At 54.5% G+C, this 21,268-nt stretch overlaps 8 protein-coding genes across 8 annotated transcripts; 3 read left to right on the top strand and 5 right to left on the bottom strand.

Moving 5' to 3' along the window:
* Positions 1-780: 780 nt before the first annotated feature.
* On the bottom strand, positions 781-1,883 carry Cstf2 (Cleavage stimulation factor subunit 2; the record flags this gene model as incomplete). The annotated part of the gene is made up of 4 exons (XM_032032383.1): positions 781-1,434; positions 1,494-1,609; positions 1,660-1,785; positions 1,835-1,883. 4 exons carry the CDS (start codon positions 1,881-1,883, stop codon positions 781-783), a joined length of 945 nt encoding a protein of 314 aa, XP_031888408.1.
* A 795-nt stretch (positions 1,884-2,678) lies between these two features.
* Positions 2,679-4,176, top strand: CGGC5_v000508 (Uncharacterized protein; the record flags this gene model as incomplete). The annotated part of the gene is made up of 4 exons (XM_032032384.1): positions 2,679-2,871; positions 2,940-3,120; positions 3,187-3,952; positions 4,003-4,176. The coding sequence occupies 4 exons, from the start codon at positions 2,679-2,681 to the stop codon at positions 4,174-4,176; spliced, it is 1,314 nt and encodes a 437-aa protein (XP_031888401.1).
* Positions 4,177-5,784: 1,608 nt separating this feature from the next.
* On the bottom strand, positions 5,785-6,580 carry CGGC5_v000507 (uncharacterized protein; the record flags this gene model as incomplete). The annotated part of the gene is made up of 3 exons (XM_066150682.1): positions 5,785-6,174; positions 6,240-6,310; positions 6,379-6,580. The coding sequence occupies 3 exons, from the start codon at positions 6,578-6,580 to the stop codon at positions 5,785-5,787; spliced, it is 663 nt and encodes a 220-aa protein (XP_066009666.1).
* A 1,397-nt stretch (positions 6,581-7,977) lies between these two features.
* CGGC5_v000506 (putative metal ion transporter) lies at positions 7,978-10,643 on the bottom strand (the record flags this gene model as incomplete). The annotated part of the gene is made up of 3 exons (XM_032032386.1): positions 7,978-8,254; positions 8,310-10,232; positions 10,297-10,643. The coding sequence occupies 3 exons, from the start codon at positions 10,641-10,643 to the stop codon at positions 7,978-7,980; spliced, it is 2,547 nt and encodes an 848-aa protein (XP_031888403.1).
* Positions 10,644-12,698: 2,055 nt separating this feature from the next.
* CGGC5_v000505 (Uncharacterized protein) lies at positions 12,699-14,436 on the bottom strand (the record flags this gene model as incomplete). Its single annotated transcript, XM_032032387.1, has 3 exons — positions 12,699-12,839; positions 12,892-13,765; positions 13,814-14,436. 3 exons carry the CDS (start codon positions 14,434-14,436, stop codon positions 12,699-12,701), a joined length of 1,638 nt encoding a protein of 545 aa, XP_031888404.1.
* Positions 14,437-14,722: 286 nt separating this feature from the next.
* CGGC5_v000504 (ATP synthase subunit 4) lies at positions 14,723-15,787 on the top strand (the record flags this gene model as incomplete). The annotated part of the gene is made up of 4 exons (XM_032032388.1): positions 14,723-14,753; positions 14,892-15,346; positions 15,466-15,688; positions 15,768-15,787. 4 exons carry the CDS (start codon positions 14,723-14,725, stop codon positions 15,785-15,787), a joined length of 729 nt encoding a protein of 242 aa, XP_031888399.1.
* Positions 15,788-16,522: 735 nt separating this feature from the next.
* SRC1 (Inner nuclear membrane protein SRC1) lies at positions 16,523-18,727 on the bottom strand (the record flags this gene model as incomplete). The annotated part of the gene is made up of 3 exons (XM_032032389.1): positions 16,523-16,946; positions 16,994-17,143; positions 17,232-18,727. The coding sequence occupies 3 exons, from the start codon at positions 18,725-18,727 to the stop codon at positions 16,523-16,525; spliced, it is 2,070 nt and encodes a 689-aa protein (XP_031888400.1).
* A 734-nt stretch (positions 18,728-19,461) lies between these two features.
* On the top strand, positions 19,462-20,996 carry CGGC5_v000502 (Ubiquinone biosynthesis monooxygenase COQ6; the record flags this gene model as incomplete). The annotated part of the gene is made up of 2 exons (XM_032032391.1): positions 19,462-19,648; positions 19,702-20,996. 2 exons carry the CDS (start codon positions 19,462-19,464, stop codon positions 20,994-20,996), a joined length of 1,482 nt encoding a protein of 493 aa, XP_031888580.1.
* Positions 20,997-21,268: the final 272 nt, after the last annotated feature.

The raw sequence follows: 21,268 nt of genomic DNA, 5'->3' as shown, positions 1-21,268 counted from the left end.
CATCGCCAACCAACCTTATCTTCACCAACGCCACACATCACGTATGCTTCACTCTCAAAGCCTGTTCAGCCGATATGAAAAATCAATTCCCCGAGTATCTGAGTAGCAATTGTGGTATATTTAGACTGCCTGCCGTCCTCGTGATCCCGGCGACTCGTCGACAAAGACTTTCTTTCCGTCGGCCCCGCCTCCCACACAGGCCCCGTTCCTGGAGGCGCAGCTCCGAAAATACGCCATCCATCGTCAACGCCACCTTCCGACTTCCCCACAAGCCCGGGATAAGGTCCTGCCGAGGCTTAGAATTCTGGTTGCCCGGTGAGGTTATCGTGACGTTTCTGAAAGCGGTCTGTTTGACCGAAGCACGCTCGGGGCTGTTGGGAAGAGTTGCGTCATTGTGTGCAGGTAGAGCTCGTGTCGCTGCCCCTCCATCGTACCCCTCATCTGTCGCCCCTCAGTAGCACCAAGAAGTGTAAGAATAGCTTCTTGCGTGAACCCCTCCGGAGGCCTAGACACGAAGCTTCTGCGTAGTGAAAGTCTCTCTTTAGACTCCCATGTCTAATAGGTTGGTAATTACCATGGTCCGTTGTCGCCATGTCGGTAAGGTCACGTCTCCAGAAGACGTGGCCACATATGTGTTGTTTTTAGAACAGCGTTGGTTCGTCGATAGCTGATGCGGCGGCTGGCAGCCGAATGGTTCTCTAAGCCCGGTTGAACGTTCTCGTGATCCTCGGCACCACCTATTACAGCGCACCCGGAAGCTTGGCTTCGTCTGTATGTGGCTCATCGTCTCTGCCCACCGAACTGTGCCCGCAGAGCCAAAATCTGCTGTCTCTCTGCTTCGGGCAACATGTTGATTGTCTCCATTGGCAGCTCCAGGACCTGTCGCATCAACGCCTCAGGATCCTGACCCAATGCCGCCGCAGCGGCCGGCGGCGGAGGCGGAGCACCATAAGCTGCCTGCTGCGGGGGCGGCGCGTACGGCGTACCGGCAACCGGAGGCGTGTTGTTGGCGCCCGGCACCGGAACCGGAGGGAAGCCGGGGGCGGGCTGAGGTGGGTAGCCCATCGGCGCGGCCTGAGCCGGGGGCGCAGCGGGCGCACCACCGGGCTCAAGAACGGAGTGGATTGCCTCCGGAGATACGAGACCCATGAGGAGGAGAGCCTGGAAGACGGCGTAGGCCAGCTGAGGAGCTTGCTGGAGGAGTTCCGTCGCGCGAGCAGGATCGCTAGAGGCCAAGGCCTTCATTTGGGTGAGGATGTCCAAAAGCTGAGACGGAGGGAGAGTGTTGAGTGTACGGGAGATGGCGTCCGTTGCTGTGACGTTGGGCGGGAGCTCCTTGCCGGCCGGCAGAGGGGGAAGGTTGCCTGATGGTGCTGGGGGGGCTGCTGGGTTGTAGCCGTTTGACGGGTGTGAGGCGTTACCGCCATCTCGGCCCTGTTCCAAATGTCAGCCTGTGTCTCTTTCCAAGTCCTGCCACCCGTTTCCAAACATACATGGACATGAGCATCGTTGTTGTCGTCACTGCCTCCCTCATTGGAGAAGTCGACTCTCAATTTCCTTCCCATAATCTCATAGTCGTTCAGGTTACGGACCGCAGACGCAGCCGAGTCTGAAACATCGGTTAGCCCTTGAATTCCATCGTGTGCGCAACCATATTACCATTGTCCGGGTACTCTGCGAAGCCGAAGCCCTTGGGTCGGCCAGTCTCGCGGTCGTAGACTAGGCGGAAGTTGAGCACCTTGCCAGCGCTACTGAAGATGTCACTGATCTGCTCCTCGGACAACCCTATCGAAATGTTCAGCGCAGGCTTTTCCGTTGAAGATATATAACCCACCGTAGGGGATGTTGCCCACAAAAACAACTCTGGAAGGTGGCTTCGACATCTTGCCGCCGATTCGGGAAGTCGATGTAGACTGGGTCGACGATAGTGAACCTTGTGACTCGCTCGTCAGGCGCTGCAAAGCGTCGATGGCGGTGCTTCGTAGATTTCACGCGCAGTTTCCTAAATTGTGGGGGGCTCGTTGTCTGTTGACGCGTGACTCGGGTTAGATTCGGGGTCGTGACGCGACTTTCTTGAAGGGTTTCTTGTTGAAGTTGATTCTTGATCCGACAAGCGCATCAGCCTTGGTTGCCAGGCTGGGATTTTACAGTGGGGCCGCGCAGCTTGAGCACGGGCCATCCCGCGGGACCTCTGTCTTCTTTCGTTCTGGATTGCTTCCAAACCCGCACGGCATCTTCCATTGGACGTCGGCCGACATTTACCCAGGAACGCTGGAGCTGGCCCCACTCTGCCCCCGTGCGAGACCCCTGAACCCGCGCTGCTAGCGCAATTGGGACCGTGAGGGACTGCGTGGCCAGAAAATAAGTGAAGGTGGCCTCTACGACTTGCGCCCAGAGCCTTTCGTCTCGACCAACTGCCTTTCTTCCCATGACAGCCGCAGCAACAGCCTTGGTGCGAGCCGATTGAATTCCGTTCTCTTCTCATGGTTCAAGCGGGGTTCTTCACTTCTTGACATCACCTTTTTCTCAAAGAAGCCGACACTCCTTTCCTTTTCCTTGGCGCAATCCGTCGCAAAATACCCGCGAGACTTGCTTATTCCCTGCTTCGCAAGGCCCACGAGGCTGTTCGCAACTTGTGATAAAGATCGACACCAACATCCCGCCTCCAAACTTCCACCATGCCGGCCAAGTCGAGATTTACGAGGCTTGACGCCTTCACCAAGACGGTGGACGAGGCGCGCGTTCGAACTACGTCCGGCGGAATTGTCACCATTGTGTCGCTAATTGTCGTCCTTTGGTTGGCTTGGGGAGAATGGGTCGACTACCGGAGGATAGAGATTCACCCCGAGCTCATCGTCGACCAGGGAAGAGGTACGGACTTGAATGAGTCTCTTCATCTTGTGCTGTGTGGCAGTCCAAGCTAATGCGCAATGGTACAGGCGAGCGCATGGAGATCCATCTCAACATCACCTTCCCCAAGATGCCCTGCGAACTTCTTACCCTCGATGTTATGGATGTTTCCGGAGAGCAGCAGCACGGTGTAATGCACGGCGTCAACAAGGTCCGTCTCCGCCCTCAGAAGGAGGGAGGCGGCGTCATCGACGTCAAGGCCTTGAGTCTGTAAGTTGCCCATTGCCCCTGAACAAAGGCAACGGCCCGAATCGCAAGACTGACACAACCCAAAAGCCACTCCAGCGACGAGGCTGCCGAGCACCTGGATCCCAACTACTGCGGCCCCTGTTACGGTGCCCCGGCGCCGCCTAACGCGCAGAAGGCCGGCTGCTGTAACACTTGCGAGGAAGTCAGAGAAGCGTACGCGCAGGCCTCTTGGGCGTTCGGTAAGGGAGAGAACGTCGAGCAGTGCACGCGCGAGCACTACGCCGAGAAGCTGGAGGAGCAGCGCAGGGAGGGCTGCCGCATTGAGGGTGGCCTCCGCGTGAACAAGGTTGTTGGAAACTTCCACTTGGCTCCTGGCCGGTCCTTCAGCAACGGAAACATGCACGTCCACGACCTCAAGAACTACTGGGAGACTCCCGACGATGCCCAGCACGACTTCACCCACGTCATCCACACCCTCCGCTTCGGTCCCCAGCTGCCCGACACCATCACCAAGAAGATGACGAAGCGCGCCTACGCCTGGACTAACCATCACGGCAACCCCCTCGACAGCACCCACCAGGAGACCAACGACCCCAACTACAACTTCATGTACTTTGTCAAGATTGTCCCCACATCGTACCTCGCCCTCAACTGGCAGAAGAGTGCCTCTATTCAGGACGAGGAGAGCTCTGGTCTCGGTCTCCTTGGCCACCTCAGCGACGGCAGTGTCGAGACTCACCAGTACTCCGTGACGAGCCACAAGCGCAGCTTGGCTGGCGGTGATGACTCTGCCGAGGGACATCAGGAGCGCCTTCACTCTCGTGGTGGTATTCCGGGTGTCTTCTTCTCCTACGTAAGTTCCAATTTACCCCTATTCAAGCATCCATGACTAACGTTCCTCAGGACATCTCCCCCATGAAGGTCATTAACCGCGAAGAGCGCGCCAAGACCTTCACTGGTTTCTTGACCGGTCTCTGCGCCATTATCGGTGGTACCCTCACCGTCGCTGCCGCCGTTGACCGTGGTGTTTTCGAGGGTGGCCTGCGTCTTAAGAAGATGCGCTCGAAGGATCTGTAAGGGGTTGTAGACGGGGATGTATGTAGCTATATTTGTCGACATTTCTCACACGCTGTGCATCAAAATTGGAGTTTGGGTGGCTTGGTAAAGACGGAACATTACAGTCGATCGATATATCAAATGCGAATAGAGCACAGACTAGTCTCGGTCCGCCAGCTTCTCGTGTCCTCAAGCAACGATGCGCTACACCTCTGTCATCATCAGTTGGCATGAATATCCACTGGTCCGGGATGCGCATTGCGACGTCTTGAGGAAAGGCATGTTGTTTCCGAACATGGAAATCAAGTGCTCCTTGCCACGAGTATATCCGTTCCCTCTATTTCCCTGCATGTGGGCAGTATCGGATTCGAGACGCTGTTTGCGGAGACCAGGCGACCTGTCTGCGTCGATACCAGACCGTCTTGGAATGCCTCAACAGAGTCTGGGCGTTCATACGGAACCTGAAACTGAACTGCAAGCTCTCGGACGCCGATAATCTAGGGAGGCTTGGTAATACAGGATATTGAGTCGCTCCAAAAGCGTCCTTCTTCTCTTCTGCCTTTTTTGTTACAGTTTGCCGCCTGTGGGCGCACCTTTTTGACTGCCATATTTCTCTGTCGGGGAAATATGCGAGGGCAAGGAGCGTATGAATATTTTCAAACGCATTTGTATAGCTTGACATGCAGCAAGTGTATATTAGCTCCATCATAGGATGATACACCCAACGAAAGCCCAAAGACCCCGCAAGTTTCTCAAGAGACTGTAGTGTCGTTCGCAACATGTTCTTCAAACGATCCCTGGCGTTGCGACAGCGATCCAACTGGAAATGAGCACTCTTGCGCAGGATTATTGGATGACCAAGCACGAGAAATTGCGTTACAAATGCTTCTATTGGTATTCGGGAGTGCTAGGCAGCCTGGGTTATTGAGTAGTGTTTGGCAAGTGGCCACTTCGTTGACCTCTTAGGTCTTTATTTTATCTAAGATGCAAAATCTTTTCCCTTGGAGCCTATGACATTCTTGTTCTATCAGAAAGATGTATCGATCGTTTCATCTGTCCACCCTCCAATGTCTGACGAGTCGAAAAGATCTTCCCAGCATCCCGAAGTTCCCACGTCCACCTTTTGGGCAGCATTTCTTTGACCGATAGTGAAATCACCAATGCTGCCAATATGCTCACTGTGTTCATAATGCGCTGAAGTCACTGGGAGTGAAATGAATGGGTGAGACTCTGCTGGAATTTGAGCCTCCGGTATCTGTGCATTCACGAGTGGTCGTGCCGAGGAAATTTCCCACGGGTTGTCCGGCCCTTCCAGAGGTGGTGTCTCTTGATCTTCGTGGGTGTCTGAGTCTTCCATAGAGTAGACCCGAAAGAATCGACCGAGAAGGTTGTCCATCGCGTCCATCATGACCGACGGATTCGGCGAAATCGAATTAGAGTCATCGTAAGTCATAGAAGCAAGCGACCTTTGATGCCTTCTCATGGTCTCTGCTACAATCTCGAGGCCCTTCTGGTCCCAAAGTTCCCTCATGCCTGTGATTGCTTCACGCATGGGGTCTTCAACGTAAGCCGAGGATGGACGTGGCTTTCCCTTGAAGACCACATCCCACATGGCGAACCATTGATCACTCAACTCATGTTTCGGTCGGCCCTTGCAGAGAGTGTCTCTTTCTGGTCATGGTTGATGCCATCAGGTCGTGGGTAATCCCGTATCTGGCATAGTTGAACCCTAGAATGCTTCATTTGCCGTTCCTGGGTGTCGAATTCTAAGCCACAGCTAGGGCAATAAGGCGGCTGCATGTGCTTCCTGTTGAGATGCTGTTTTACATCCTTGATTCTTTTGAGCTGAAGTTTGAGGCAGTCTTGGTATTTGCCCCTGTCCGATTTGTAAAATGGACAGGCGAGATGAAGCTCCCTATCGTTGCCTCTGTTGCGCCTCTCTGATTGCCGTTTAGCCTGACCCCTGCTAGGGGCATTATTGCCATCATCGCGCCAGCGTGTGCTGATTTCGGCATCGTTCTGTTCCAATGCCGATGAGAGAGTGTCGTGGGTGGCGTCTCTGCCAGTCAATGGCTGGGACCAACCCTGACGAGCGTCCATGGCATTAGCCCCAGTGGCCATGATTTTGTAGGACGCAGATTGATCCGGAGACTTCCTGAATTGAAAGGTGTGAGTATATTACACTTCAGAGAGCAAAAGCCTCGACGATGTAATCGCACTCACGCACAAGTCTGGATCCCTCACCCTCGGCAGATCGAGTTTTGAGAATACTCTGCAGGAATATTTGCTGCTGGAGAAACCTGGGATAAGGCCAGAAAAGTAATGTGAAGGCAAAGCCTGGTTGGTTGGAGGGCGTTATATGTGGGGACCAGACCAGGCTTTCCCGTGATGGGCTTTGTTGACATGGAGGGCCGGCCGTCGCCATGGTAACTATTTTCTACGATTGAGTGCGGCGTACCAGTTGGACCTGCCAGAGGATTGTCGTCTTTGACGTCTTCCGGGCATGCAGTTGGGTGGTCTCGTCCTGCAATTCGCATTGGCCCGTTAGAAGGAACTGTACATACTGCACAGCGGTGAGATGTGAATGATTGAGACGTTCGACCAATCAAATTAGATACGTGAGTCGTGACACCACAAGCTGTATGTACTAGAACGCTGTAGACAAGGGGAAGCTGCAGGCGTTACTGGTGGTAATATGGTTCTATGTTACCACCACCGCATGAATAGCCCAACCCCTTCAATTCCCAGAGCGAATCAGAGTCAGTAGCCAGCACTGTCGGTCTCGCACTATCACCCATAGACTGAGGGCATGAAGGGCACTGCAGCCTCGACGCTAATCGTTGCTTGAGTCCGTAGTTCTTTGCTTGGTGTCGACTTGAGAGTGAGGCAATGATGCACTGAAACGAAAGTCGATGATGCTTCACCGCATGATTCGTTGCTCTGCGTGCATGGCACCTGACCCCCATTGCCCTGTGTCATCCATGCTCCAGTTCATTGGACCGACCACCTGTCCTCGTCAAAAGACGGAAAGACTTCAAGACTTGGCCTTAGCATAGGCTCGGTTGCGCATAGCTAGCTGGGTATGTTGAGGAAGTTTCGAGCCCACCTAGTAAGGGTCTTCACAGTAGGGGAAAAAGCAGTAAAAGCACCTCAGTCAGTGCCCAGTCTAATAGCTTCGCAGTATACATACTTAAGGGTCCGGAATAACTACCCGCGCCGACCCTAACTCGCAAAGCGAAAGTATCTAGGCTAGACGTATATACTATCTATCATAGCGCTCGTTAACGATAGCTTCGTTACTAGCAAGGTCGATAGCCTCGCCCACGTAACTCACGCTATATAGAGATAGCTTCACAAGGTCTTCAGCCACGGACAAGCTTATCTTAGCCACATACTTAAGACGCCGCTACTCGCCAAGCCTCAAGCCCATTCCTCATCCTCAATCCCTTGTCAATACCACTAGTTGTTCAAACAGGAGTATAGCTGGGTATAGAAAATAGTAAAGTGGAACGACCAAGGCGATCACAGGCCTTCAAGGCGCAGCATGTGCATACATACCTCAGGTGCGAGGCACCAATAGGGCGTTCTTTGATATATTGCCGTAGTGGCAAGCAGTCAATTTTGCGAGGTAACCCGGACGGAAAACCCGTTTCAAGTCAACACCGAAATTTTACATTATAATATGATCGAAAGACTGGTGTACAAGCACATGTTCCGTTTACCATCCGTGAATGCACCAATCTAGACTAAGGCATCGTATGCTTTTGGCCCGCCCAAACTCCAACTCTAGCACCAAATCCAACAACGCGTGAGCTCTCCCCTTTATACAATATTGTAAACCCGCTTCGCAATCATGTAACAGGCCAGTCCGAATGCCAACAGGCCAGCGGTGATTGCCCAAAACCATTTGAGGTCGCCCTCGTATTCTTGGCCTGGAACCCACACGTTCATACCCCACAGACCGGTGATGATATTCATGGGCAACACAATGGTACCCAATACTGTGAGCTTACCGAGAACGTCGGCGGTCTGCTCCTGTCGTTCGTTCATGCGGATGTTAATCTGGGCAAGGTAGTTGCCGTGAGACCGAGCGAGGATCCTAAAGAGTTGTGTGGTTAGCTTAATTTCTCAAGGCTGATGTGTTTTAAGCTTACTTCTCATAGTGACTGAGGTTGGACGTCATCGTCACAATATGATCCTGAATATCGCCCAGATACAGTCCAATGTCAGACCTCGGGGCGACCTCCCAACGCTCGTTGCAGCGCTTCGCAAAGCCCTTGATAACGTCTGCCTTGTTGCCGAGCAGACGGTAAAGACTCATGACACGCTTGCGGCAGTCACCCACACGTCGAAGCATGTCTCCCTCTGATCCTATGGTTGTTCCTGTGCTGCTTGCCTTTTCGTCGCATTGACTCTTCGAGTCATCGGAATGAGAGTGCAGCCTCAGAATAGCATCATCAATGTCGTCAACCTCATCCTCGATATTCTGAATCAAGGGGACGAAAACGTCGGTGATATCGTCGATGATGGCGTACGATATCCAATCAGAGTTAACAATCAGGTAGTCCTTCAGCTGGCGAATTCTCCGGCGCACGTTGGCAGGGTGCGGCGTCATGGAGAAGTGGAAGCTAATGACACCCTCACGGAACACGATGACGTACATGTTGACGGGCTCCAGGTAGTCTTCACTGTTCTGATCCTGATCGAAAGATCGGTAGTTGACGAAGTAGTAGTGACGAAACAATTCCACCTTCTCTCGCGCCTCCTGGACCATGATATCTTCGGCAGTAAGCGGATGGATACCGAACGCCTTGGACAGCACCTTCATCTCCGCCTCAGTCGGGCTGAGAACATCCAGCCACCAGACAGGTCGCTCGCCGTACCTCGGCGTCTTGACCAGCAACTCTGGCGTTTGAGTTGTTTGGTTGCCCACGACTGGTGACCTAACGCCTGTTGGAGTACGGTGAACAGAGCCAGCTCGTGAGCTGCCACCTGAAGTCTTCTCTGGAGAGGCGACACCATGAATGGGCTGGGTGTTAGCCAGCGACGGCTGTCGCGTAGGTGCTCTGGATTCACCATTGTGAACACTCTGTGAGTGATGGGTGTTCACATGAGACAGAGGTACCGTATCGCCTTCCTCGTCGCTGTCCTCGCTCTCATCATCGGAAAGGATGCGGGGATCAGGGATGAAGAGCTCTTGGAAGTTTCCACCTGGTTGCACAAGTTCCGAAATTGTCTGGCTGTGGATTGTGCTCTGGAACTCTTCGTTGAAATATGTGAATCGGTATGGCGACTCTTCCTCGGCGCGGTACCACTCCCTGGTGACTGGACGTAGACGTCCATTGATGAGCTGCGGCTCAGTGATGCGCTTGACCCGCCGTTCATCCGAACGTCCTTCCTTCTCAAATCGGCTCCATTCCTCGAGCATTGCCAAATCAGGCCAGCGGCGGCGACGTCGTCTCGGGCGGGGCTTCGCTTCGGGGTCCTGGGATGAGTGCATTTCCTCCTCTCCGATCTCGGATATCCCACTCGGGAAACAAACATCTTCCTGCGCAGTCAAGGCGATCGTGTTTCTCCGCGCCAGATCAGGCGATGAATCCATGCGAGGTTCATGGTCGGAATGCGAGCACCCACTGTCCCTACGGCTGCCGCCGCGCGGAGACACTTGAATGTTGATCTCGTCATCGTGGATCATGACATCCCCAAAGCTCAAGTTCAACGGATCAGATGGCCTGAACTGAGGCGACCCGGGCATCGAGGGAGGGTAATTAACATTATAGCTCTCATTCGGGAACGACGGTGCAAGCTTCGTTCGTGAGGACCGACTGGATCCGCGACGACTGACGCGTTGACGAGGATCGCTGGAGCCGTAGCTAGGGAAGATCGGAGCTGTTGCGGTACGCTGAATTGACTTGGACAAGAGAGGAGCACCCTCATCCCACGACTGTTCACCTTCCTCGGCGCTGTCACCAATGTAGGAGTTTCGCAATCGGCTGCTCGTCTGCGGCGTGGCCGAGGGAAACCCACCGCCGGGCGTCATGATCGATGGCCGCCGGGTCCGGAGTGATTGCTGGTCTCTTGAAGTTGGTGTCAGTATGTTTCAACCCTCGAAACAAAAATGTAGTAAATTTGCCAGCTTACCGGTGATCCAGGAGTGCCTCGCTCTCAATGCTAGTATTGCTCAGATTAGAGCGATGGAGGTAGAACTCGTCGCGGTCGTTGGAGGGTGCCGGAGCTTCGTCGTGGGACTCCTCCGGTAAGACAGCGAAGGACTTGCGCCGATTGCGCTTCTTCTTGGCTCCGCCACGGTGATTCTTTCGCCGACGAGGCTGATGCTGTCCGTTCTGGTCATTACCGTTCGCATTGCCAGACGGGGTGACGGGGGGCGGTGGTGGTGCTGTCGAGCTTGACCCTAGCGCATTGGACTGTCTCCGGGGTGTTGGTGTTTGGAGATGCGCAGCTAGGGGCTGGAACGGGTTGCCAGACATGTTGGCAGCGGGAGGAGTAATATGTCACACCGTCTCCTTGCAACACTTATGTACGCGATGCGGTGGTGCCGTGGGTCGGCGTCGAGTAGACGCAGGCTAGGCGTGTACCGTGGGCCGACTGCCTGGGGGAATTTGGTGGCGACGGGGCTTGATTCCACGTGAAGGAGACGAAAGACTCAGAGCTGCGGACTGGAACTGCGGTCGATGGGGGGTGGGCTTCAGCCGTGTTTGCGTTTTCTGTGGAGCGAGCTGGGAATACAGCTCAATGGGAGAGCAGCAGGCCGGACGGAGATAACGACGATGTCGTCTCGGAGGCTCTGCAAGGATGTTTTGGACCTTGGTAGACAGCGAGGCGAGCAGAGATACGTGTCAGTGGAGCCAAGCTGTCGAAGGATGCGTGAGGTCGACCGATTGGCAAGGGACGGGAAGGATGGAACGATAACATGTAAGGCACAGCGGACGAGCAGGAAGAGTAGTAAAATTTGCGCCGTCCTTCGTTGGCTGACTGGCCGGTTGGTGGTGGTGACTTGCACCAGGAGAAAAGTCTGCCGATCGAATGGGAATTGGAGATAAAAGGCGATGCATCTGTTGCTTTCGGTGATGTCAGTGGGAGACTGGAACAACCCAGCGCCCCTAGGCCCTTCCAAAGGCTAAGCTGCTTTTAGCGCATCCAGGACCCAGCACACACCTTGCTGAGACCCCGCCTCATTGGCTCCATTGGCCTCTGAGAGGTCCGAGAGCAGCGAAGAGCTTGCGCTCCCAGCTCGCCCCCGATCCACGCACTGCTTGTGACTGGCTGCAGCGCCCTCGACCGGCCACCTCCGAGCATTTAGGGCGTCTGCCGGTGAGCGCACAGCGGGCTGGGGGACCACTGAGCTGCCATCCCCGCAGTTGCAGTGGGGTCGCAGCGGTGGTCCAGAGCCGCTGTGGCTCCCAGATTTTCCAAACGGGGCACCCCTTCAGCGATGTTGCGCAGCAATTCGTCGGTCTCCAGGTGTTCCTTCGCCTGCCCGCAGTCTTCCTTGACGCATGATTGACGCTGCCTCCACCAGGCACCTCGTTCCGCCGTCTTAAACTTGACCTACCTTACCTGCACCTCTCTGGTCTCAGGTAGCACATTCTGCCTGGACGGCACTTTGCCTCACCGCTCAGTCGTCCTGGTTGCTTCGGGCAGGTGAGCACACGACATTCCAAAGCTAAGGTCTGGGCGCCGCTACCGTCCCAAGAAACCGTTTCGACCATGTGAAGAAACAACCAAACCCCCCGGTACCGGAGAAGCTGTCGGGGTCTGGGACACACCACAAAGACGGCAGTCTTCATACCTCTCCTGAGTGCTTGAGCCAAAGTCGTCCGATCTCGATGTTGCTGTGGGTGTGCCACATGGACAGGAACGGCTGCAGCGGGAGCAAGATGATGACAGAGTAGAGCTGTGAGAACAAGGCAGGTACGGAGGAATAATTGACGACCTAAGACAGCGTGGTCGCTGTAGGAGCTGCCCATCGGAAACCGGCAACTTGAATTCATGCTTTGACGGAGACTCGGGGGAGCGGATCTCCAATATGCAAAATCGAATGTACGACATGACCTTACTCGACCTTATTTCAAAACTCAAACAACTACCCTAACCCAGCGGAGCTGAGCTGAGCTCCCTCGTTTGAGTAGCCCTTTCAGAGCTAATTCGAAGAAAATAAGTCGGACAAGATTCAGGGAGTTGCCCGTCGTAGTGGTGTCGGCCAGGGTTCAGAACATCGGCGTCCTGTATCATGTATAAGTCATTTCAAGCTCGTCACCACAATCGCCCTTTTCAATCCCATCTTCACACGGACAAGCGGACTCTGCACTTTCCTGGGGTAAAATGCGCCTTTTTGCGCTATGCTCTCAGAGCTAGCCACGCGCCATGACGATCTGAAATATCTTACTTTTGTAGTGCCGTCTATGCTTTTGACCATATTACGCCCCAGCATCGATATGCGATTCATACACAAGGAAATTTTTGGTTGACCGTAAAAAAGACAACATCTCCGCCTCTTTTTCCGCTTCATCATTACGCGCTATTTACTCAAAACTCCACAGCTTCGTCAACAAGGTGTCTTGGACACCGGATTCCGGTTCGTTCGGCAGGAACACCCTCTTCGGGATCTGAAATTCAATCACCGGTGGCTTCTTGACCTGCTTGGTCATCTCGGCCTCGAGCAACTGTGACAACGTTAGATGCATTCATCCGAAAGTGCACTGGAAGGCAACTTACACTGCTGTACGAGTGGTCTAGGAAGTCTTCAATGTTGTAGGACTGCTTAGTGAACTGCTCTGACAGGATCTTTGCAATCGTCGCTACGTTGGGGTGGTAGTGCGTTTGCAGCTGAACAATCTCCCACAAGCAGCTGTCGATGGCATTTGTCTCCGTCGGATCCGCCTCATCCTCTACAAACGGGTCGTTGACGCCCTGAGTCTCCATGAGAGCCTTGATTTCCGGTTCTCTCGTCTCTCTGTGGAGCATGAAGGTGCACTGCGGATGCCTCTTGAAGATGTTGTACATCCAGGGAACGATGTAAACGATGGCGCTCGGAGGCGCGTTGAGGCTGAGCCTCGCCAGCCTCTTGATGAAGCTTGCCACGAGCACAGCAGGCAAGTGGGTCGACGCCAGAAACGTGTCCATGAGACGGAAGAATCTTGAGCGGTGCTTCGAGTGAAGAATGTCGCGGTCCAGCAGAGAGTAGAGCTTCGTGTAGAAGGAGGGGTAGTCAAGGTTGCGCTCCTTGATGAGGTAAAACACACCCGAAAGCGCGAGCAGAGAGATTGAGCCGCCAGCGTCGTAAGAGTCTGTGAGGAAATCGGCCAACAACTCTGGACGGGTGAACCACGGGGCGATCTCGTTGGACATGATGTCCAAAACCCGCTTGCGCTGCTCCTTTGTTGATGAGAGCTTGAGTACTGCGAGCCAGGCGTCTTGGCCTTGCCTCTTGTGCTGGTGTAGGTTGTTAAGGACACGAGACTTTTGCTTCGGCTTCTCGACCCAGTACTTTTCCAGCGCTGTTGGAACATTGCCAATATTTGACAGCAACTCGAAAAGATCGTCAAACAGTTCGTCTTCTGGCGTTTCCCCTGGTGCATCGGCCATCGTCCTACTCTCTGTTAGTATACATGAGGCACAGGGGTTCCTCAAGACATACTTGATAGCCTTCAATGTGAAAAAGCGGATATCGTCATATTCACTCATAAACTTCTCCATAAACTCGGCCCGGGCATCGTCGCTGTCTGAGTTCAAGAGTGCCGTGATGATCTGTTGCAAGAAGCTTGCCGGGAAGTTGTACTCCTCTTTGTCGTTCAAAGTGTGAGCCTCAGTCTTGAGACATCTCATGGCCAGCGTCAACGCCGTCATCGCCAGATCTTCGTCGCCAAGAAGTTCGGAGAGAACCGACTTGTATTCGAAATACCGGTCCTTGAGCCACGACGCAACCACCAATTCCTTCTCCGACAGACTCTTCTTCCTCTGGAGAGCGCCAGCTGAGAGTAACCTGACAAAAACTCTGCACAAGGCCACAGAAGCCAGGGTTGCCGACTCGGGCTCATCTTCGAAAGTTTTTGCGATCTGGATCAGTTTGGTGATGTTATTGTAGTTCTTCTTCGACTCCAAGATCTCACTCTCAAGGAGCAAGATCTCAGCTTGAGGATCACTCTCATCGCCACTGCTCTCGGGTTCAGACTCGGACTCGGATTTGGCGCGCTTCTTCGACTTCTCCTTCGCGGGAACTCTTTTCCTCTTCAGGCCCTCGCCCGACGCTTTCGCAGGCATTTTTGGCGAATATTTTCGGTGGTTGATGTAGTTTGATATTGAAGCTCTGGGACCGATCTCAATTCTCGAATTTTACAGTGGGTCCAGTGAGACGGGAATTTTCTGTAGATGGCCCGGCCGTCCATTCAGCGAGAAGGAGGCATGGTCCGAGCGCTATATATATATCACGTGACGCCTGCTGACTGGCTCCCTCGGGTCTGTTCATCGAAATTCTCGTCTCCCACTAGAGCTTTGAACGTAGGACCTCAAAGCCGCCGTAATACCCGCATCCCCAGATCATCTCACAATGGCGTCCCGCTTGGCTAGAAGCGCTGTCGGTACGTCGAGACAACCTCCCCGAACCCATGGCGTGTCAATTGGCCGTCCCGACGATGGCGAAAAAAAGGCCGCAAGCTGGAAAGCAAGGACCCGTGGAACCTAGGCTAACACTCAGCTCTCCCTTCTCGACGCAACAGGCGCGAACCTCCTCCGGCCAACCCTTGCCCGCCGCGCCCTTCCCGCCATCTCGGCCTCCGTCTCCGGCGCCCGCAACGCCTCCAACGTTCCCGCCGAGGACCCCAAGAAGAAGGCTCAGTCCATCGTCGACGCCCTCCCCGGCAACTCGATCCTCTCTAAGACCGCCATCCTCTCCTCCTCCGCCGCCCTGAGCGTCTACGCCATCAGCAACGAGTACTATGTCGTCAACGAGGAGACCGTCGTCGCCTTCTGCCTGCTCGCCGTCTGGGGCGGCCTGATCAAGTACGGAGGCCCGATGTACAGCGAGTGGGCCGAGGCCCAGGCCAACAAGATCAAGGGCCTCCTCAACCAGGCTCGCGCCGACCACACTCAGGCCGTCAAGGGACGCATCGAGGACGTTAAGCAGATGTCCAGCGTCGTCGAGATCACCAAGTCTCTCTTCGAGGTCTCCAAGGTACGATTCGACCGATGACGTTGATGGAGGGGTTCCGAGGACCGGACGAACGGATGGAAGTGGAGGGGAACGTAAACATGGCTCGGACTGAATGGGTTCGCTAACGGAGACGTTTACAGGAGACTGCCAAGCTCGAGGCTGAGGCCTACGAGCAGGAGCAGAAGACCGCCATCGCCGCCGAGGCCAAGGCCGTCCTCGACTCCTGGGTCCGCTACGAGGGCCAGGTCAAGCAGCGCCAGCAGAAGGAGCTCGCTGAGAGCATCATCGCCAAGGTCACCAAGGAGCTCGAGAACCCCAAGGTCCTCCAGCAGATCCTTCAGCAGTCCGTTGCTGACGTCGAGAGTAAGAAGCAATGCCCCGCGCCTACATCTCCGTCATCGGAAGTACCTCGGATATCCTTTTACTGACTCTCCTTTCACAGAGATCGTCTCCAAGCAATAGATTTCCCGACCTAGAGTCTGAGCGAGAAGATTTCTTATGTCCAAGGGGTTCCCTTGCGTGTCAATAAACACCTGTGCATTAGCCAATTCAAGAACTTCGAAAAGGACGCCTTGACATATGCTACGTGTCGCGTAATATGTTTAATTAGGAGAAACATGTACTCGACGGCATTCACGATCTTCAAAACGGACACGATGTGTATCATCATTCAATTTCATTGACTATCTGTCCTACAGCTATCTATCAAGGCCACACTCAATTGACATGTTGAATGCCGTGGCGTTGCGGGTGTTCTTTTCCGCCCGCCCATCTCCACCTCTAACTCCGACCCTTTCCGACATTCCCCGTCCGAGCATAGCAACCGGCCCGTCGGTACGACAACCCCACCATGTCGACGGAGATCATTTCAAAGTCAATCAATCATGAAATCGCAACGAAAGTCAACGAGCAATAAAATCTGTTCAATCTTGCTGTTCTCTCTTTGGAAAATCGAGGCAAGGAAAAGTCTGTTCTTGACATTGTACAACAAACAAGCCTGAACGCCGCCTCGGACCAAACTAAACCCATCCCAAAGCTCGTAAGCAAGGTATTGAGAAACGAAGAGCCCACGGGGCCTCCTTTCCACGCGTCAGATATGTTATTACAAAGAAAATGTTACATGCGGTCGTCCTTTGGGATCGTAAGAGCTCAATAAACGATTCCCCCGGACGTTCAAGCATCATCCATAGCGTGCATTCAGTAGATAGGTCGCGACTCTTCCCATTTCGAGTGAGCGCCAGCCTTCTCCGCCGCATCAGGGGTATCTTCTGTGTTGATGTCCGGTCCCGCGCCAAAGGAAATCCTTCCGCTCTTACGCCGTCTAGCAGTGTCTCCCGTAATAGGTCCGATCCACTCCCAAGCGCGACCAACCTCGCCGCTGCGTCCTTCTCTTTGGCTGGTTCTCACGTTGCTGTTTTGCTCAACAACAGCCTTAACACGCTTCCAGATGCGATCACGCTCGCCGAGCGAGTGCACAGAGCGGAGAACGTCATCGCGGAGGTTGGGCAGGAAGAGCCAAGGGTCGTCGATCTCTTCCTCACCGAGTTCCTTCTGCGTTGCCAGCCGAGCCAGAACGAGATCAACAAGCGCTGGGACCTGGGCCACAGTCGCCTTATGGGATCTGTACTTGGAGTGCACGTAAAAGTAACTAACAATCAACGCGATCACAGATCCAATTGAGAGTCGATGTCTTGCCAGCCCGAGCCTGAACGAGCGCTTGATGGCGCAGCCGATTGGAAGGCGAGCGAGAGAGGAGGACGATAGGTAGGCGTCTGAAACTGAGGTGGAATTGGCCTTTCTACTTCGGGCACATCCGATCTGGTTAGTACGCATGTTAGGAGTTGACGATTTTGATATAGGGGCAGGTTGAAGTCTGTGAAGAGCAAAACAGGAGATGTTGACTTACGGAACAACTTCCACTTCCTCGCGACCCTTGACATCCCCGATAGCGGCAACCCACAGGTCGTCAAACTCCTGCTTGTTCATCTTCTTGCTTCTCTTTGCGCTGATGACCTTCTTAAGCTCCTGCTCATCAATCGCGGGGGCCTCCGGTGCCTGCTGGGCTTCGTCGGTAGAATCACCGCACTCAAACTGGGCCCGCCTCTCTCGGAGCTCTTCGACTGTCTTGTCGGCCACAGCCTTCACCCTTCGGACCTTCTCACCGTCGGGCTCACATGTTGGGGGCAAGGGGACCAGGCCACCAAGGGCAAGTGGGTGCGGCTTCAGGATGAAGTCGGGCTCACAGCGGACAGAGTAGTCCTCATAGCAGTAAGCGTGCTGAGGGCACAGCTCGCACTGAGGCTCAGCCAGCTGGACCGCCCAGTCAGGGACGGGGATATCCGCGGGGATGATTTGCATCGCGGGACGGCCTAGTCCACAGTATCCAACAGCCACCTTCTCTTGACGGTACCAAGCGCCGTAGGCTCCAAGCAAAGAGACAGCCAGGGCCCAGAAAGGCTTGGCGAGACTTCTTCTGGGACGGGCTGGCGTACGGCGGGGTGCCAGAGCACTTTCACCACTTGCCGCCATCTCCTGCTCCATTTCAAATTGAGCATCCGGAGTGAACTCTTCGCCAGCCTCGACAATTTCAGCCGGCTGATACTCTGGGGTCTCTTCGCGCAACAATGTACTAACAGGGACCTCAAAGGCCTGTGATTTCGTGGATGACTTCGGTCGCTCTTCGGCGTAATGGCCGTCCGTTCGTCGTCGTACACTGTCGTTCTGGAAAAGATCCTGTCCAGTTCTCCTGCGTCCCGTAGCAGGGGTCTTGATGGGTGCCGGCGAGCTGCCGCTCTGGAACGGGTTGTCCATCGAGAAGTACTCAGACTCCCTCCGCTTCTTGAAAAAGTCCTCCTCGGACTCTTCTTGCTTGATGTGAGGGGTCACGTTGCGCTTGGTGCGGACCGACTTGGGCGGCTCTGCTTGCTCAAACACAGGCTGCTCAAACCGCTCCAACTGCTCAACCTGCTCAGGCTCGTAGTACGGCTCAGGCTCCACAGGTTGCCGGCTGCTTGCTCGCACCTTCCTCTTCGTTGGGCTGATCGGGGCCGGCGGCTGTTGTTCATACTCCTCGCTCTTAACTCGGGTGGAAGCCTTGCGCGGAGACTGCGATCGGGTCGTCCTGCGTCGTGGTGGCGGGGCGAGGTCGTAATCATCAAAAGACTTGCTTTCGTGATTGCTTCCCATATCCACGATCCCCTTGCTTGACCGCTTGGCTCTAGCCTGCTTTGCCAGAATCTTCTTCGCTTGAGGCAAGACCTCTTCGTTGAAGAGATCGACAAGCTGAGGCTTCTTTGCTGTCGAGGGGTATTGAATTTCGTGCGCCACGAGGATCGATCGCAGGCGGGGGACCGTCAGCGATTTCGGGTCGAACCCGGGCTGGAGGTATTCGTACTCGTCCATGTTTGCTTGGAGCTGTCTGTTGTTGGATGGAGAGAAAGGAAGAGCGACAGACAACAAGAAGCAATCGGACGTTATACCCAAGCAAGGACAGACTGTGGTGAGATCCGTGCGAGTGAGACACTTTGCGACGGTAATGTCAAAGGCAGCTGGCGTTGTTTGCTCTCTCGACTGTGGAACCCTGAAGAAAAGGGTAAGCAGGCTTCCAACAGTAAGGTAAAAAAAACGTGTCGCACGGAGGTTTTGGCCTCGTTTCTGCGGCCTTGACAGGCGGGCACCAGATCTTAGCGATGGTGTAAGATGCAAGTTGTGCAGACGATGCGCCCAGTGGACAGATGTTGATAGGGAAAGTCAAATAAGAGCCCACTGACGCTACAAAATCGCCCGCTCCCGCTGTCTAGGTGCTGTGGCAACGTACTGGGTCATGAGGTGTCTGAAAAACACCTAGTGTGGGGGCCTAGAGCAGGCAGAGCAGGCAGACAGGGGGGACATCAGTTGAAATTGCAGGGGTTATGGCTTCCAATCAGCACAGATCGCGGGTGATAGACACAGCCACACTTGGAGGGACTGTTCCGAACGACCGGGAGGCCTGGCTGTGGCTTTCAATGTGGCGAACTTTTTTCGAGCTTGCCCTGACACATTGGAGCTATTCGATTTGATCGTCCCATGTGATCATACGTCAAGATCGTACCTGCCACCCTGCCAGGAAGTTGTCAACTGGCTGTTAAAAAAAAAAAATGGCAGCTTCACGCGCTCTTCTTCGGCCAAGGTTTGTCTGCAAGACCTGCACTCGCAGATTTCAATCGCAGGGCCGGCGGTCTTACGCGAGCACAAGCGCATCTTCGTCGGCGTCGGAACCAGAGATCTACGATGTTGTCTGCGTGGGAGGCGGGCCGGCAGGTCTCAGTCTTCTGACTGCTCTCCGTACGAACCAATCGGTTGCTCCAACGATTCAAATGAAGGCTGATCATTTTTAGGAGCCAACCCGGTGACATCCCGCCTCAGGGTAGCTCTTGTCGAAGCCCAGGACCTCTCCAAGACCCGCGCCTGGAAGCTCCCCGCCGACAAGTTCTCGAATCGCTGCAGCTCCCTCACGCCGACTTCCGCACAATACCTCAACACGATCGGCGCATGGAGTCATCTGAAGCGCGACCGGGTCCAGGATTACAATGAGATGCAGGTCTGGGATGGTGTCAGCGGCGCAAGGATCGAGTTTGACTTGCCTGGAGGAATCTCAGAGGGGAAGACCATCGCTTACATGTGCGAGAACCTCAACTTGACTTCGGGCCTGTTGAGTCGCCTGGACGAGCTTGGCGGAGTATCAGTGTACGACAGTGCACGGGTTGAGCACATTGGCTTCGGCGAGGAGACGGAAGACTTCGATTTGACGCAATGGCCTGTCGTACACCTGTCAGGCGGGAAGAAGCTCCATGCGCGGTTGCTGGTTGGGGCGGACGGCGCAAACAGCCCTGTTCGCACATTTGCTGGCATCAAAGCTCGCGGCTGGGACTACGGCAGGCACGGTGTTGTTGCAACTCTGCAGATGGAGGGAGATGGATGGGGCGGCGAATACAACAAGATCGCCTACCAACGTTTCCTGCCTACTGGACCGGTAGCCATGCTGCCTCTTCCAGGTAACTACTCGACCTTGGTCTGGTCAACAACGCCTGAGCGGGCCACATTTCTGAAGAGCCTCCCGCCCAAGGAGTTCATCGCTATGGTCAATGCTGCCTTCCGGCTTAGCCCGGTTGATATTGGATTCATGCACACCCAAGAGTCTGGCCAGACGGAGGATCTCGATTGGAGACTTGAGCACACCCCGGTGGAACGCCGCGCAGTCCCTCAGCAGGTTGTCGGTGTCCAAGACGGCACGATTGCTTCATTCCCTCTCAAATTGCGGCATGCCGACACCTACACGGCTGAGAGGATTGCTCTTGTTGGTGATGCGGCACACACCATTCACCCCCTGGCTGGTCAGGGTCTGAACCAAGGCCAAGGTGATGTTCAGAGTCTCGTGAAGACCATCGAGACCGCCGTGTCTACCGGTCAGGACCTGGGTTCAACCATCTCCCTCGAGGCTCATAACTCGGAGCGTTACATCGCCAACCACGTTGTGATGGGCGTCTGTGACAAGCTTCACAAGCTCTACTCCGTCGAGAGCGGGCTGCTGGTACCACTGCGGTCTATCGGCCTGAGTGCCGTCAATGCCATGGGTCCTTTGAAGAAGTTCTTCATGGAGCAGGCTTCTACAACCGGCGCTAAGTTGTTCTAAGAAAACCAAATGTACACTGTAACATTATTGTATTGCAAAAGTTGACGGATTGGCCGTCAAGTTGGTCGTCCAGTGCTCTATGTAGTCGTGACATCAGTTACCATGAATTCTTGATGAATCCGGTTCTTCGTTCTCAAGAGTAAAGGGGAATCATCATATGTGGTGAATAGCCCACGGGCTGCCGCAATCCATCAAGTCTGAGCAAGATTCTTCTAGAAAAGAGAACAATGCGGTATATACGTAAATGCTCTGTCTCTTTACTCTACAAGTAC

This window comes from Colletotrichum fructicola, assembly GCF_000319635.2.
Source record: "Colletotrichum fructicola Nara gc5 chromosome Unknown KSG_Nara_v1_contig01, whole genome shotgun sequence".
NCBI lineage: Eukaryota > Fungi > Ascomycota > Sordariomycetes > Glomerellales > Glomerellaceae > Colletotrichum > Colletotrichum fructicola.
The sequence above is the reverse complement of the archived record's forward strand: the minus strand, read 5'-3'. Positions and strand labels throughout refer to the sequence as shown.